General features: G+C 41.2%; 1 protein-coding gene across 2 annotated transcripts in view; it reads left to right on the plus strand.

Moving 5' to 3' along the window:
- Positions 1-18,155, plus strand: part of LOC308073950 (limbic system-associated membrane protein-like) — a 342,986-nt gene that overhangs the window by 263,298 nt on the left and 61,533 nt on the right. For both annotated transcript variants that reach the window (XM_080413243.1, XM_080413244.1), the window contains exon 4: positions 15,402-15,527. In XM_080413243.1, the coding sequence (XP_080269369.1) occupies positions 15,402-15,527 (126 nt within the window). The remainder of the gene's footprint in view (positions 1-15,401; positions 15,528-18,155) is intronic.

Here is an 18,155-nt window from a genome sequence, read left to right on the forward strand (position 1 = left end):
CGAGGCTGACGTTTGACAAATTAGAATAATGTCAGACTGAGCTCTCCGTCCCGATGCCAAATAATAATAGTAACAACACGACAAGTTCAACAATATAGCTATATGGCCTCATATAAACTTTTATAACATCTTACGTTTGGTAATCTCAGCGAGGTGCTCGCCCTAAAACACGGTCGCACCGGGTCGAATCCGGCAACCTGGGAACGGTCGCCACCAGGTACTCCTACACAAAAATATATAGGCCATAGTCCTATAGGAAATGGCCTATATATGTGCATTGTGAATATTTCAGGTTGCTGTTTGAATAAACAGTCCTGGTAAGGTCTCTGCTCAGATATTGCTTTGTCTCACTTTGCTGAGCTTATTACTCACACGAGTGAAGGTTATTATTCAACCATTTCCCCAGTCCTTTGAGTAGACGGAGAGAAACAGGGAAGAGAATGATGACACAATCTCCTCTCCCACGGAGAGAGAAATAATTTAGAACTGCTCACGAAGAGAAACCATATATAATGACGTGCGCGCGCATGCCAAACCTTGCCAGTGGAAGAGAAAAGCACAGAGACGGAAGGGTGTGTGTGCCTCATTACATGTATGGGTTGCCCAGCAGTAGCAGCTGTAAGCTGATCAAGTGTTCAGTGTGCTGAGCTGTCTTGTCGTGGAGGTTTCTAGCTGAGCGTTTCAGGTGCTGTCTCTTCTCTGCCAGCGTGCGCGCGCGCGCGCGCGCACACACACACACACACACACACACACACACACACACACTCACACTCACACTCACACTCACACTCACACTCACACTCACTCACACACACACACACACACACACACAAAAACACGCTTTCAGGGTTCAATGCTTGAACTATACAGTAATGTTTGTATCACAGTTATGTTACTATAGACAAATCGACTGAGCGCTCCCCCGGCGCATTCATAACTGCGGTGTCAGAATGCACACCAAGTAGGAGTCTGACCCCGCAGCGCTCTGTGGATTCGTCTATGCAATAATGTTTGGAACTATACAGCAGTGTTTGGAACTATTCAGTAATGTCTGGAACTATGCAGTAGTGCATGGAACTATACAGTAATGTTTGGAACTATACAGTAGTGCATGGAACTATACAGTAATGTCTGGAACTACTGTATACAGTAGTGTATGGAACTATTTAGTAATGTTTGGAACTATACAGTAGTGCATGGAACTATTCAGTAATGTTTGGAACTATATAGTAGTGCATGGAACTATTCAGTAATGTTTGGAACTATACAGTAGTGCATGGAACTATACAGTAGTGCATGTAACTATACAGTTGTGCATGGAACTATACAGTAGTGCACGGAACTATACAGTAATGTTTGGAACTATACAGTAGTGCAATAATCATACACTAGAATTTGGAACAATCGGTCGCCCAATTGCAAGCGTTACTTCCACATCCCGGGTCTGCCACAGCTAAAAACATACGCTTACGGGCTTTGTGCTAGATCGCATATTTTGATGACAAGCAAAGATTTGAGTTACCCATTTTGGTAACACTTTACTTAAAGGTTGTGTCTATAATGCATTATAATCAGGGGTGAAAGTGGGCCGGAACAGTCCGGAACGGCGTTCCGGTAAAAGATTTGGTACCGGAACGCCGTTCCGTTAAGAAGAAATCGAAGGTAGCTGTCAAAATCCCATATTAAAATAGAAAAAGTGCTCCTCGGAGCACAAGTCTCCACCAGGTCAGGTAGGTTATTATGGCCTCCGGGTGGCACTATAATAGGCCAATGTGAAAAGGGTGCCATTTCTGAATCTGATCTGAAAAATGTGGGGCAGAGGTTCTGCTGTGGCATCCAGGGAGTGTGTGTGCGCAGTTTCACAGCGACTGGGCCAACGGTTAGCAAAGATTAGCTGCTCGCAGACGGACGGACACACGGACGGACGGACAGGGGGCAAAACATACTCTCTCGCCATGCCTTTCGGCCTGGCGGAGACAATAATAAGTGCTTTGGAATTGTTCCACTGTGTGTTTGTGTCAGCTTAATCCGTGCTATTTACGATGTTTATTTATTCTACGGAGCTTGGAAGTGCCTCGAGGGTCTTCTCCAGCGAGTCTCGTCAATTTGCGCATGCGTGCGCAACGAACCTGGGACTCGGATCAATTCACTTTGCAGTTTGGAGATCCGGTATAGAACGGATACGGAAACAGCCTTTGTCCGTGCCTATGTGTGTGTGTGCAAAGTACCGGATAAAGCAGGCTCTACAACAAATTAAATCCACCAACGCTCAAAACATGTTTCTGGTTGGCTGACAGACTAGCATAGTTAGTTCTGATTGGTTAACACGTCTTTTCTGGAAAAAATGAAAAGAAAAGAAACGCCGGGTGAAATGAACACGGTTTTGATGAAGAATGCAATTTAAAAAAATAAATGAAGCACAATGCAACGAAAACTAACTGAGATGTTTAAGAGAAAAGAAGAGAGAGTTGAAGAAGCTGATAATGTGGTTGAAAACAAAGTTTGTAGCACAACGCCCAGGTACAGTGGTGGAAAAAGTACTCAATTACTTAAGTAAAAGTATCAATACTGCAATATATGTATGTAAAGCACTCTGTTACAAGTAAAAGTCCGGAATTGAAAATTTACTTGAGTAAAAGTACAAAAGTATTGGTATCAAAATGTACTTAAAGTACCAAAAGTAAAAGTTGTTGTAAAAGTACAAATGTTGTTAAATGTTAAATAGCCTAGGTATAAAATAGGGCTAAAGTGGTTCATGTATGTTTTATAATGTAATAATGTATATCTGCAAAGTAACTAGTAACTCAAGTTTTCAAATAATTGTAGTGGAGTAAAAGTAAAAGTATAGACAATTGGAAATACTAGTACTATAAAGTAAAAGTACCTCAAAATTGTAGTACAGTACTTGAGTAAATGTAATTCGTTTAAAACAGTCCTGAAAATTCACTTTTCAGGAGGCCAAAAAAGGATGTAGTACTATTTTCCCGTTAGACAGACAACCCCCCCCTTGTACATATAGCTTTTTTTTCTTTCTTTTTTTTCTATATATATATTTTTTTTTACATAGTGTTATCTTTTTCTGTTTTTTTTGTATTGATATTTGAACTCTGGTGCCACTATATAAGTCTATATGAATTGAATGCCAAGTACCTGATTGGAAACAAGACCGCAAGGACTTTCATGAACAGACCTTTTAGACAAAGTATTTTAAATGTAACTGTGCTGTTTTGTTTTTTTTTGCCTAATAAAATATTCAATCAATCAAAGTTACTTTACACCACTGCCCATGAATGAAGATCAGGTTGAGACACAGGGCAGGGGGTACACTACACACACAATTTGGTTTAAATAAACTATTTTCTATGCATGATCATGTGCTTATAATTTCTACACCATACCAGGCATTAAGAAATTGATCTTCAGGGATGCATGAATGAGGAAAAAAGATATGAGGAGATGGAGGTTGGGGTACAAGCCTATAATTATACCTATAACTTATAGGTATAACTGTGCCAAAATCAAAATGCAGTTATCTATGCTTTTTATGGGTTTTGTTTATAATTATGCATAACAACTTATAACAAGGGTTATGAAGTATTATAACTTATATTAATGTAATGTATAAGTGCTGGTCATAATGCATTGTAAACTCAGTGGAACAGCACATTATCCCTACCAGGTACGTACCACTTTACTTAAAGGTCTTGTTATAATGCATTATAACGCATCATAATGCATGATAATGCACTTATAATGCTTCATAACGCTTGTTATAAATGTTTGTAATTATGCATAGCAACTTCTAACAAAGACACTTTATAACTAACTAAGTTAAGGTAGCTATAATGTGCTGTTCCACTGAGCATATAATGCATTATGAACAACACTTATAATGCGTTACAAACGTTGTAATAACTTGTCATACATAATTAAAAACATTTATTACAAGTGTTATAATGCCTTATAAGCACAATGATGAAATATTCAGTTCATCAATTCATTCTTCAAATAATTTGTATTGATTCCCATCTTAAAGGGATAGTTCACCCCCAAAATGACTTTATTTCTATCGATTAGTCACCCCATGGAGTCTTGAATTCATGGATATTTTTTTGTTTTTGTCGCATTCCTAAGCCAATCATTTGATGACCAGCGCAACGGTAGGCAGCGTTTCAGGTAGGAGACACAAAGGAGACTCGCTGACGGTCATCAAATTATTATCATTATTATAGGAATGCGACAAAAACTAAAAATATTCAAGTCTCCATAGGGTGACTAATCGATAGAAAAAAAGTATTTTTGGGGGTGAACTATCCCTTTAATTCAGAGAATAGCATTTACTACACCTGTTATTCAGTTTGAATACTGTGCCATATGGATATGTTTACAGTAGTGTATGAAATGGAATCATATCTAGACACATGTGACAGTGAAGGATTTTATTTAGAAGCAGCAGATCAAAGGGCAGAGCTAACAGCAGCAGTGGATGACGACGGACAGGAAACACTGATGTACAAACAAAGCGTACAGAACCTTGGAGTTGTCTCGATTGGGATAAGCCTGTAAATCATCCAGTGGTTTCAATACAAACAAAACAAAACTCCTCTTTCCTTGGCAAGGCTGTCAGGTTAGCTTAAGATTTATAGAATTATAACTTATGGAATATATGAACAGGCACATTTTTCAAAAAGGCAGATTCTGATTGCAAAAGAAAAAAGTACCATATTTCCCTTCTGTGACCGTGGCTGGGCTGCAGTGAGTGCACCTTGTTGTTGACGTGTCATATGTGTGTATGTGTGTGTGCGCAGGCTGTGCATTCACCTTGTTAGCAGCAGCAACTAGCCTACTATATGGTTTATACTTAATACATAGGCTTTCCATGTGGCAGAAAGCCTGGATTTCATTCCAAACTGACCTGTGTGATCTGGTCTACATCTATAGCAATAGCAATCTAATATAGCAATGTTATTGTTCCCTCACATGAATGCCAAATTGAAGTAGCCCGGTCTCACTAGTCGCTACGAGTTTGAATAAAACATGCCAATACATGTCAACATATCAAACAAAGAATTCCAAGAAGTACTCTCTCTCTCTCTCATAACTGGGGAAAGAGGGGACAAATGTGCACCAGCTACAGTATAGACACAGCTGTTTTCAAACAAGATTTTAAAATGTTTTATTTATTTTGTATTCATTTTTATTGTAGCATGTAACTTTCCAGGAACAGAAATCCTGCAGTTTCTATTAGCTTGGATTCCCAATCGATGATGTCACTGGTAGGCGGGTTTCTGAACTATCCACAGCCCTCCTCTGAGACAGGGTAGACAGAAATGGTACCATAATAGTATGAGCATAACTGAGGACCAATTACATGAAGATAGGTTGAAAATGGGTGAAGTCGTCCTTTAAATATTGGCTCATTAGTTGAGGTAGGTTCCAAAATGGCAGGCATGCACTGTAGTGTTGTTTTGTGTCTCGTTTGAAAGTTTTATCAGATATTCAATTCAGATAAAAAAAAAAAGACTGATAAATAAACAAACCAAAGCAAAGCCTTGTGTGTCCTGTAAGCTGGCTTCTACTCAAGTAACAAGTACTTTTTCCCCCACTGGGGTAGGGGGTGTGTGTGTGTGTGTGTGTGTGTGTGTGTGTGTGTGTGTGTGTGTGTGTGTGTGTGTGTGTGTGTGTGTGTGTGTGTGTGTGTGTGTGTGTGTGTGTGTGTGTGTGTGTGCATGTGTGTGTGCGCGTGTGTGTGTGTGTGTGATGACTCCATCTGCTTTTCAGTCCTTGAATGGAGCAGAATGCCTACAGTAGCTGTCACTCCCACATTAATCTCGCGTGGCCAGACCTCCCACAATTTTCAAATGTTTCTGGTCATACAGTCTGGGACTCGGAAGCTCTGATCATGATTAGAATATAAACACACACACACACACACACACACACACACACCACCAAAAAGCCTACACAAATTGTGCATGTGCTCCCGCAACCTCACGTACACATGCAAACACGTGCACTCATACTGTACATACATGATTGTCCACTTCAGGGACGCGGGAAGTGGGGTGCTGAGGGTGCTGCAGCACCCCTGGTGGTGGGGAAGAGAAAGAAAAAAAATTGAAATTTTTTTTTTTTTTTTTTTTTTTTTTTTAATTAAACAAATATATATAATTTTAAAAGTCTATATACACACTTATATATTAAAACAATGATGTATTTAACTTTGGGGAATACAATATTTGTTGAAAAAGGTGAAAAAAGGTGAAAAATGTGAAAGAAATCGCGGGACACATGTGAAAAAAAAATCGCGGAGTCCCCCGCCAAGCCCAGCCCCCCCTGGCATAAATGACTTCCAGCGTCCCTGGTCCACTTGCACACACACACAAAATGTCAATCCAGCAAGTGGTGGCTTTGTTTTGGGGGAGGTTATTACATTTCCGATATGTTACAGCAACTGTTGCGGTGACGATATTGTTCCCTTACTCGTCCTTTAAGGACACGTTTCTGGGTCTACCTTGTTTTTGCAAAGGCTGCTGTCTGTGGACACGGTCCCTGATAAAGCAGATATAACTAAGAAACATGGGAGAAAATACACTGGCTGTTCTGTATTAATCCATTAAGACCGGGAACGCATATGTCATTTTAAGATTTCTTTGGCTATTAAAAAAATAGCAGATTTACAAGCTCATAGCGTGGCACTCGGTGCCGCGCTGTGAGCTTGTAGATCTGCTATTTTTTGAAAAATTGTGGAAAATGTGTCCAAATCTTTGACTATATGGCAAACATTTGTAACTCAAATCTTTGCTTCTGGGGGATTCTACAAATGTCTTCTAAATCTTAACAGTTTTTTGTAAAAACTGATGTTGCTGTAATATCAGTGGTTCTCAAACTTTTTTCACGTCAAGGTCCCCCAAAATGATATGTATTTGGCCACGGACCCCCATCTCAAAATATGTTGTTCCAGGGACCCCCAGAGGCAAAGATTTAAGTTAAAATGTTTGTTATACAAATATATATATTCAAAGATTTGCACAAATGTTTCACGATTCTTAAAAAAAAATAGCAGATCTACATGCTTATACCACGGCACTCAGTGCCGCGCTATGAGCTTGTAGATCTGCTATTTTTTAATAGCCAAAGACATCTTAAAACGACACAGATGCGTTCCCGGTCTTAATAGGTTAATAAAGATCCACTCTTCGATACTAAAGAAAATACTGTTTTTATATTGCTCGTTATTTGGTTCGTAAAGCAGCCCATAATGTGGTAGTTGAAACTAATGCAGCACAAACGGACCCTGAGAGGATGAATTGCGAAGCCGTTCATCTTGGTTTTATTACCCGGATGAAGCTTAAAGCGAGGAGCGGGTCAGATTTATTCTAGGATATGTGCTAAATATCGAGTATGTATTAAACACAGTCTGGCAGACTGAGAGCTGTGAGAAGAACACCTGCTGCCCCGTTTGCACGTTCTACTAAAAAGGATCATTTCTTCCTCAATCAGTGGTGGAAAAAGTACTTTTTTAAAAACTTCGCTAAAAGTATCAATACTGCAATGTAGAAATACTCTGTTACAAGTAAAAGTCCAGAATTCTAAATTTACTTGAGTAAAAGTACAAAAGTATTGGTATCAAAATGTACTTGAAGTACCAAAAGTAGAAAGTGCTCATTATGCAGAATGTCCCATTTCACAAGTTTTCAAATGTATACAAATCTTTTGAAAAGAGCAGATCTACAAGCTCACAATGCGAGCGACGCATTGTGAGCTTGCAGATTGTCTATTTTCAAATGGACGAAATGCATATAGGGCTGAAGTGGGTAATGTATGTTTTGTAATAATAATCAAAGTAACTAGTAACTAATTGTAGTGGAGTAAAAGTACATTATTTGCCTCTCTGATGTAGTAGAGTAGAAGTAAAAGTACTGAAAATTGAAAATATGGTAAAGTAAACATACCTCAAACTTGTACTTAAAGGGTTAGTTCAGATTTTTTGAGTATTTTCTGTAGGAAATACTTACCATTAATGTAGTGGTTGCAAAAGGTATTAATTGATTGCCCGAGTCCCGTGGTCCGAGTTCTGGTCCGGTTTTGATGAATATGAAGTAGTTCTGGTAGATTTGGTGGGGGCCGCTCATTAAAAATAAATAAAAACTAGCGTCATTTGTATTGTTGACCTAGTTCTACCATATTGTGCAGTATGCAGTAAATTGAACGAAACGTTCAATTTCGACCCCTCTGTCACATGGTACAATTTTTTGTGTCATATATTTTGTGAGTGAGTAGGCTGCCGCGGCGCAGTGATTCTGGACACAACAAATAGTACCATGTGACAGAGGGGTCGGAGTTGAACGAAACCTGCAATATATGGTAGAAATAGGTCAACAATACAAATTATGCTAGTTTTTTTTATTAATTTATTTTTAATGAGTGGCCCCCACCAAATCTACTAATCTACCGGAACTACTTCATATTCATCAGAACCGGACCAGAACTCAGACCACGGGACTCTGGCAATCAATTAATACCTTTGCAACCACTACATTAATGGTAAGTATTTCCTACAGAAAATACTCAAAAATCTGAACTAACCCTTTAAGTACAGTACTTGAGTAAATGTACATAGCTACTTTACAACTCTGTCCTAAATACATCTGGCCTCCATACACCATGTAACACCAACGCTGTGTGTTGGTGTGTTCGTGCACTCATGCACGCAGCAGTGGAAGATTTTTTTTTTCTTTCTTCTCTACCTAAATGGGAACAGCAGTTTGTGAAGATGACAGAGAAGCAGTGTGTGTGGAGAGACACATGGAGGGGGGATGGAAAGAAGAAGATTCTCTGTTCTGCTGTAACTCCACTGCAAACGTATGGACGATGAGACCTGAGCCCTACGTTCTTTCTCTCAGCAGTGGTGTAAAGTAACTTGTAAAGACTGATCGAACCAAGACAGAGGCAGAGGGTTTTGAGTGCACAAAATAATAGATTTATTGGGGGGATTCCTTACAACAGCAGGGTGGGGGGGGATTAATCAAACAATTCCAACACAACTTCTTCCCGGATCGGGGTATTGTTCCAATTAGGTATGAGCGTCCTATGTTGCCTACAAACAAATAGAAAACATCAAATTAGTTTCATGTCTTAACTACACAACTAATATTGAGGAAGTGGAGTATGTCGCTTACCGCCCGAGCAGAGTCCTTCCACCAAGGAGAGCCAGCCAGAACTGAGGGAGAGTGAGCACCTTTATAGCTAGAGCTTGATCAGACCCAACTCAGTGCAGCTGTCTCCAGCCTGTTAGTTGGAGGGCAGGTGTCATCACATCAAACTGATTAAGAACAGACCTAGGTACATACCTCCCCTCAATGAGCTGGCCCAGGGGCCGGACCTGGCCTTGGTGCTGAACTCCTCCCTCAGAGCTCTCGCTAACCTGGTGGAAGCGCTCACCTGGCGTTCTAGGCAGCGACACTCCACATACCCTCCCCCTAAGCTCGCCGCCTGGGGTGGGAGCTTCAAGTCCTTCCTCTTCGTACAACCAGGACATGGCATCTGCATGCTGGATGTCCTTTCCTGGTCGATGCTCCACTTTGAACTTGTAGTCCTGTAACTCAAGGAACCAGCGGGTGACTCTGTCGTTCTTATCTTTATTTGTGGACATCCACCTCAGTGGTGCGTGGTCTGTCACGAGGACAGACCTCGTGGTGGTTATAAAAGCTGAGGTGTGTGTGTGTGTGTGTGTGTGTGTGTGTGTGTGTGTGTGTGTGTGTGTGTGTGTGTGTGTGTGTGTTCAGGGTTAGGGGGGTACAATGGTGGCCAATCACAGCGCAGGGTTGGGGGGGTACAATAGGTGGGGGGGTACAATGGTGGCCAATCACAGTGCAGCGAATGTCGATGTCCAAACCTCACATATAGGGGCGGTTTCACCGCCCAAAAATTACACAGATGCGTTCCCGGTCTTAATGGGTTAATTCCAATTCATTGTCTCCGCCGGAGGCGGAGAGTATGTTTTCGCTTCGTCCCGCTGTGTGTCCCCCTCCCCCCTAGCCAAGCTAACATTGGTCAAACTTCACGTGACACGTGACAATATGTTGTCACCAATGCTTTTGATTGGCTAGCGAGACGCAAAACTAAATAAAATCCTATAAATAGGTGTGTCACTTCAAAAAGCCATTTATGTTTTTTGAAGTGAGGTAAGACAGGATCAATCAGTCTTGATTGGAACAGTACCTTCCAGTACAAATCACCCGTCCGTGCGTGTGTGTCCCTCTGACATAGATCAAACACACCAATCAACTGCTGAAACTGTTCAAGACAATGAAGATGAAGAAGACAGACAAGCATTTGAACAAACCAGTCAATTACGAGGACTCCCATATGACACATTGCTTCAAGAAGATTTTTTTTTAGATGCAGACACTACATATTCAGTCGCCCCTGCAGAACACCAAAAACCACGCGCATTCTACCAAGACGACCCGTTCTACCAAGACGACCCGTTCTACCAAGACGACCTGTGCTATTAAACAAGTCTGCTGGCGGAGACTTGTGCTCAGAGGAGCACATTTTCTAGTTTATTTATGTATTTGTAATCTGAGCTTCTTTGTATTAAACAACTCCTGCCATGTTGATAGATATTAGCCTGGTAAACCCCCCTCCCTCCGGAAATCTCATTTTCATTTGATTTCACTGCTGAAATCAAATACAAATGAGATTTCCGGAGGGAGGGGTTTACCAGGCTAGATAGATATAGGCTGATGACTCCCTATGAAATGGGGAAGAGAGGAGAGGAGAGGAGATACTGTACCTGCTGCTTATTATGTCACATGTTTTTGGGTCTTTATTTCCTGGAAAACAACAAAATGATGGAGGTGCACGAAATTTCACCCACTGATTTACACCTGAAAACCTTCTGATTCTGATTCTGAGAAGACAGGAGGGGAGGGGAGAGGAAAGGAGGAGATGGGAGGGGAGCAGAGGGGACAAGACAGAAGTGATGAAAAAAATAAAAAGAAGGGAGGTGAGGGGAGCAAAAGAGAGGAAAAATAATGATAATGTAACTCACACTATTTTCTTTCTTTCTTTCTTTCTTTCTTTCTTTCTTTCTTTCTTTCTTTCTTTCTTTCTTTCTTTGACCTTTATTTATTCAGGGAAGACCATTGAGAGCAAGCTAGCTCTCCTTTTCCAGGACGCCCTCATCACAGCATGTGACTCCATACTGTAAGTTCAGTCAGCACAGCAAACAGAGCAAAAGGACAGAATAGTAATGGAGTCATGTCAAAGTTGACCATGACGTTTTAAGGAACAACGAGTGAAAGGCCACAGCTCTTTGAAAAGCAGCTTTTATAGCACCTATGGTGGTTATAAAAGCTGAGGTGTGTGTGTGTGTGTGTGTGTGTGTGTGTGTGTGTGTGTGTGTGTGTGTGTGTGTGTGTGTGTGAGTGTGTGAGTGTGTCAGTGTGTGAGTGTGTGTGTGTGTGTGTGTGTGTGTGTGTGTGTGTGTGTGTGTCTGTGTGCGTGCGTGCGTGCGTGCGTGCGTGCGTGCGTGCGTGCGTGCGTGCGTGCGTGTGTGTGTGTGTGTGTGCATGTGTGTGCGTGGGTGTATGCGTGTTTGAGCGGGCATGTCCAAAAAGTGTGTGTTTATCCCTCTTTAAGACCACGTCTATGAAATTCACACACACACTCGCACGCGCACATGTGCGCACGCACATACGCACGCACGCATGCACACACACACACACACACACACACACACACACACACACACACTCCTGGAAAAGGAGAGCTAGCTTGCTCTCAATGGTCTTCCCTGAATAAATAAAGGTCAAAGAAAGAAAGAAAGAAAGAAAGAAAGAAAGAAAGAAAGAAAGAAAGAAAGAAAATAGTCTGTCTGAGAGTTACATTATCATTATTTTCCCTCTCTTTTGCTCCCCTCACCTCCCTTCTTTTTCTTTTTTTCATCACTTCTGTCTTGTCCCCTCTGCTCCCCTCCCATCTCCTCCTTTCCTCTCCCCTCCCCTCCTGTCTTCTCATAATCAGAATCAGAAGGTTTTCAGGTGTAAATCAGTGGGTGAAATTTTGTGCACCTCCATCATTTTGTTGTTTTCCAGGAAATAAAGACCAAAAAACATGTGACATAATAAGCAGCAGGTACAGTATCTCCTCTCCTCCCAACATACCAGTACATCATTATCAGTAGGATGCTCACACGGGTCCAGGGCCGGCCCTGTCCATTTGGGGGCCCTATAAGCGGGTTTAGGCAAGTCAGATTTACTTTTTTTAAATGTCACTTTAAATTAAATTTAAGACCAACTTATCAATAACAAAAAAAAAACACTAAATGACACCAGTTACTCAGATTTCGGGTACATTTTTCCCACATATTTGATATGAGTTCACCATAAGGGTTGAAAACTATACAAATAGCCTATTTCATACATTTATGCCATGCTATATAAATGCTTGGCATGCAAAAACACACTATAATAATAAAATAAAACATTATCACAGTGTGGATAGGGATTGCAATGTTTTATCCATTTTGATCTCCTTATGGCAAATTTGGCAAATGTTAAACATATGTGACTGAGTACAATGGTTTATGCCGCAAGTGAGCACTTTTCATTTTTTACAGATTATTAAAGTAGAGAATATAAGCTTTCATATGATGTATCATTCATTGAAATCGGAACATATTTGAAGAAGATGTGCTCATTTGAATCTGGTTATCTATAATAGTGCAAACTGAGATAATCCCTTCTAAAGAATTGTCACTTCGAGCACCTCTCAGCTCCAGGTAATGGGCGTGAACAATGGGTAATTTATTCAGCCTAGCCACTCCTCTAATCACTCCCCCATGCTGTCCACTCTATTTAGTGCCAGGGACCCCCATAGAGGATCTGTGTTGTAAAAAATAGGCATATTAAGTAATCATCATCATAATAGATTTAATAAAATATTTATTTGAAAATAGCAGATCTACAAGCTCACAATGCATGCTTGTAGATCGGCAATTTTCAAATAGCCAATGTACGTCGCGATGCGACGCGTTGTGAGCTTAAGTACAGTACTTGAGTAAATGTAGTTAGTTACTTTCCACCACTGCAAATAAGCAGCTACACGACGTCGTGACGTCTTTGTTGAACTGCAACATGGCGTTTGCACTTTGTTCATTTACAGCCTGTACATCTACGTTCAGATGTCAAATATAAAGTGCTTACCCCATGGCCACAGATGTTACAATTCACTTCGGGTGGGTATAAGTACCCGTATCTTCAGCATTGTTCAATAAAAAGCATTTCAATCCGATCGGCAGCCATTTTTTCATAGTTATAATGTATCAAGAGTGCAATACACCTCCCAACCGATGCGGTCGCGTAGTTGAAAGCAAATGGATAAAATGGCCACCGATCGGATTACAATGCTTTTTATTGAACAATACGGAAGAATGTGTACTTATGTGGGCCCGTACATAATTGTAACATCCGTGGCCATGCGTTAAGCACTTTACATTTGAAATCTGAACGTGTATGTAGATGTACGGGCTGTAAATGAAGAAAGTCCAAACACCAGGTTGCAGTTCAGGCAAGACACTCGCCACAATGAGCTAACGAGGCTATTCCATCTAGCCTAGCTACACGTTGTGGAATACAGTGGAATACTTCCATAGAAACGAGCGGCCTGTTTAGCTGAAAGGTTGGTATAGCTCAAAATGGGGGGGGGGGGGGGGTCATCAAACACACGGAGGAAAATGAATGAATAATCCTTTCTGCTGATCAGATCAGAGCAACTTTCGCTATGCGCCTAAAGTTAAGCAACAACGCCACATAACCAGAGACCAGTGTTGCCAGATTCTATGAGAGCAATAAGCAACCAGGTCTAGGGAAAAAAGCCCAAAATAAGCGACTATGGGCCACATGAGCATTTTAACCGTACTGTATGCATCAGCTATTTGAAAATAGCAGATCTACAAGCTCACAACGCGTCGCATCGCGAGCGACGCACAGTGAGCTTATAGATCTGCTATTTTCAAATAAAATCTTGGGGCTAACTTATAATAACAATACCTGGCAACACTGGCTCGGCTCAGTGAAACCGGAGTACAATGCCTAGCTAGCGACCAATCGAAACTCTATGCAAATCTCGGCCAAGTGTCTCTCCACCCCCCGAAGTAACACAGAGACTCGCTCAAAAGCAGCATAGTAGAGCCTACTTTGCCCTACAAATGTAACCATTTAATGATTCTCCCACTAAACCCATTCGAACTGTGTTAATATGAAAAAAAGAAGAAAAAAAAGAAGAAAAAAAAAGAAGCTAAATTCATATTTTCACTCTGTTTCCACAAAAGCGACTTGGGGAAGGTCTCATTGTATTCAGTCACATGGCCATATCATTAAACAGAAGTTCTTGCAAGGAAATGTATGTACTGTCACTTTAAAAGCCTAATTTATACTTCACGCACAATGGTGTCGCACTTCAGAAATAGCCTAGATCTACAAGCTTGCGTCGCACCTCGTTGTGAGCTTGTAGATATGCCATTTTCGTTGAATCATCGGTGAAGGCAAGTACTTCATTTACACCACACACCACTGGTGAGTTGGTTCAGAAACCACAGTAGCATACCTCCGCTGAGATCATCATGGATAGGACGATGATCGCTGCTTTTATGATGCTAATTAATGTTCCCTGACACCTACAACAAGTGACAACATTCCTGTCTGGCTCCCAAAACAAACGTGACGATGATGACTCACGCTTGTCACCTATCAGTTCAATTCAGCAGAAACAAACAGCAAACAAAAAAATTATTTGTTTGAACAGCAGCCTGCGGGGGCCCCTGGCAACTCCCGGGTACCCTAAGCGGCCGCGTTGTTCGCGTATAGGGCGGGTCGGCACTGCATGGGTACTTTTACTTAAGTAAGAGTATCAATACTGCAATATAAATACTACAAAGTACAAAAGTGTTGGCATCAAAATACACTTAAAGTACCAAAAGTAAAAGTACTCATTGTGCAGAATGTCCGATTTCAAGTTTTAACATGATCCGAGATGTAGTGGAGTAGAAGTAGTTTTTTATAAAGTTAAGTACAGTACTTAGTTACTTTCCACCACTGCCCACAAATTCACAACAACGATTCATGAAGTTCTCCATTCTTTGTGAATTCACAACAAGAGGCTGTGGGTGTTTGGGGGTCATTGGAGAGATCCCATCTGGCTAAATCACACCGTCAATAGAGCTCCATACTACAGCAACCCCAGCTGACAAACAGACCATACCAGAAAGTCCTCAAACTTCATGCTGTATATTATCACATACCCAGGTTCATCCTGGTGCATATGACATGTAAAAAGTGACCTTCTGTATGACGTATGCTCCTAAATGATGTTTTTTTCCCTTGTCCCTCCAGTTCCAGCCAACATCTACAAAGTGTCAGAAGACATCAATGTGAACGAGGGCAGTAACGTGACACTCAGCTGTCTGGCCAGTGGCAGACCAGATCCTATCATCACCTGGAGACTACTCAACCCCTCAGGTAGGGAGGGAAAGGGACACCATTGTTTTATCCCACAGGGGAAATTCAGTTTCAGCTTCACACAGCTGATTGCTGCTCAGAAGGTCATGATGAGCGCTTGGGGGGGAGCTGTTAGTGGTTAAGTGTCTTGGTCAGTGACACTTCGACACATAGACTTTCTGTTTCTGGAACCATAGATTGGCAAACAAAGGTTCTTCTTGCACCCGTCTTAATTTTCCATACATGTTGCAGGTCCCTGCAATACGATACTTAACCATCATTTTACACTAGGACAGAAACATCTATCATCCCTATATTACAATTGGCAAAGGTGCCATGCGTGGCTGTCCCCGCGCATGCGTGGCTTGCGTGCCTGTGGCTTTTCTGTGGCTTGCTCTGTGTCTGCCTGGGTGTGCGAGCAACCTGCCAGTGTTGCCAGATTGTGTGCGAGCAACAAGCAACCAGGTTCATGAAAAAAACTAACGGTACTCATAGCTGCTTCAGCTGCTTTTCCCTTCTTTCAACACCCACATTAAAGGTTTCATGACGTTCTGTTGTACCACACATTAAAAGTCTTTGTCATGGTCCTTCAAACGTGTATAAAAAGTTTTAACAAAAAAATCCACTCCATTTGATCCATGGCAGGTGTTTTTCTCTCACATTTCTAAAGCCTTTTCAACTGCAATGAAAAAATAAATCTTTGCCTGCGGGTGTCGCTTTTGAGGTATTTTGCCTGTCAATCATCGCCTCTGCTCCGCCCCCCCCCCCCCCCCAAAGGAAAGGATAGGGGAGGGGAGGGGCGAGGAGGAGAGTGGGTGCAGTACTATAGTACATGTACTTATTTACTCACCTCTGTAATTTAATTCATGAATCCCAGGATCCATTCTCTTTTGGACTCCTCTTAGGACATGATTATGTCTCCTACAGACTATGGTACTTCACAGGTCACACTTGGACCATTGATATGCAGGAGTAGGCAGCTTTGTAAAAGGTGCGAAAGGGGCAGCCAATCTATCACTGCAGTAACATGACCGGCGGCCGGAGGCTGTGTCTATTGTTGTCGGAGCAGAATTATTTTTTCTGGCAAATCTTGCCCAGGAGTTTGAGCAGCTATAAGGGGCACACAGGGTCTTCACTGACCGGGCCATGGCCCCACTGGCCCTCATGACGCTACGCCAGTGATCTGCGCTGCCAAGTGGGCGCTATGTGGGCGTGGGCGCTAGATGTTCGGCCCGAACTTCTAGTTGTATACAATCTGTCTCAAATTCAGTGCTGAGACCTGTGTTGTTTGCTCCTCCAAGGCAAATGGCAGACTCGGCCACACTCCAAATACCTGTATGTGTGTCTCAAAGAACAAGCACTAGGAAAACACTAGGAGCTCAAACACTAGAATATACACAATGAAAACAATCTATGAAACGCAACGTGACGTGTTGTGAGCTTGTAGATCGGCTTTTTTCACTGAATGTCCAGCGTGGAATAGGGATGTTGGTGTTCATGTGGTTTAATTGCACAGTCAAAGCCATACAATGCAGCACCAGCTGACAAACACACCATAATAACCACCCAAGCAAGTAAGTAAGAGTAAATGTGACTCAGTATTGAGTGAGTATTTTTGTCATTTTCTGATAAGAAAGAACAGAATAATTTTCATCAGCAAATGCACAACAACATCAGTCAAAAAGGCAACGATAAAAATATGCAGTAAGCCAAAGGATAATTATCAAATAAATAGAAAGTAGAAACGTTGTCTCCAGTTGTATCGACTCTCATTATAGCACCAATGTGTTGCCGTTGGATGTTGTTTTTTAGTTGTTTTTCATCTGGCTGTCTAGATGACAGAATGTGTTGATACGTACAATAGGTGTCTAGGAAAGTATGAGTACAGCAGTTATTATTATAATACTTTCACACAGTGGTGTAAAGTAACTAAGTACATTTACTCAAGTACTGTACTTAAGTACAATTTTGAGGTACTTTTACGTTACCGGAGTATTTCCAATTGTCTATACTTTTACTTCTACTCCATTACATCTCAGGAGGCAAATATTGTACTTTTACTCCACTACAATTATTTGAAAAATGTAGTTACTAGTTACTTTATAGATATAAATTATTACATTATAAAACATACATGAACCACTTAAGCCCTATTTTTATTTGAAGATAGCCGATCTACAAGCTCACAACGTGTCGCATCGCAACGCATTGTGAGCTTGTAGATCAGCTATTTTCAAACATTTTAGTACTTTTACTTTTGGTACTTTAAGTACATTCTGATACCAATACTTTTATACTTTTACTCAAGGACATTTTTAATTCCGGACTTTTACTTGTAACAGAGTACTTCTACATTGCAGTATTGATAATTTTACTTAAGTAAAACATATGAGTACTTTTTCCACCACTGAAACAGATGCATGTCAAAGTGAGTTATAGTTTATTTTAGCTTTTGTGACCATATAGAGAAAGCATTGACCTAAGTATTTGGTTTGAAGCCTAGTATATGAGGTGTGATGAGACTAGCTATACTTTGAGTCAGACAAGGTTTTCCATTACACTACATTGTACATGCAAGTTTGGCTCCTACTGAGGTACTAAATATCCCTCATACTTAGAAGACAGAAGACAAAATACGGCAAGAGACAA

Source organism: Gymnoscopelus braueri, assembly GCF_963280865.1.
Source record: "Gymnoscopelus braueri genome assembly, chromosome: 1".
In the NCBI taxonomy this organism is placed as follows: domain Eukaryota; kingdom Metazoa; phylum Chordata; class Actinopteri; order Myctophiformes; family Myctophidae; genus Gymnoscopelus; species Gymnoscopelus braueri.